The sequence below is a fragment of the Nematolebias whitei genome, chromosome 20 (genome assembly GCF_014905685.2).
Source record: "Nematolebias whitei isolate Nwh7 chromosome 20, NemWhi1, whole genome shotgun sequence".
Taxonomy (NCBI): domain Eukaryota; kingdom Metazoa; phylum Chordata; class Actinopteri; order Cyprinodontiformes; family Rivulidae; genus Nematolebias; species Nematolebias whitei.
The window spans coordinates 37,672,720-37,672,967 of record NC_056517.1 but is presented as its reverse complement, the minus strand read 5'-3'; the positions used below and the strand labels follow the sequence as shown (position 1 = coordinate 37,672,967).

Sequence of the window (248 nt, the reverse complement as noted above, 5' to 3'; positions counted from 1 at the left end):
TCATTACACGTTAGCAATACTTCACAAATTGTCATGTCTGAACAAGAAAGTATCAAAAATCAGAAAAACTCTACTGTATTTGTGTAATACACCATCAGCGTGCATGTGTACGTGTTTTGTACCTCGAACATTCGCGCTGCCGTGCACCGGACCAGAGCGGACGTATGGACCACTCCGTACCACAGAACAGTGAGCAGCAGTTCATGATAAATTGGGTTTGCACTGAAACAAACAAGGAGTGGAAAAAA

At 42.7% G+C, this 248-nt stretch overlaps 1 protein-coding gene across 1 annotated transcript in view; it reads right to left on the bottom strand.

The window, feature by feature from the left end:
* The window catches only part of relch (RAB11 binding and LisH domain, coiled-coil and HEAT repeat containing), a 19,303-nt gene that overhangs the window by 10,091 nt on the left and 8,964 nt on the right, over window positions 1-248 (bottom strand). The window contains exon 12 of the mRNA XM_037694124.1: window positions 123-222. Coding sequence (XP_037550052.1) covers window positions 123-222 — 100 coding nt within the window. The remainder of the gene's footprint in view (window positions 1-122; window positions 223-248) is intronic.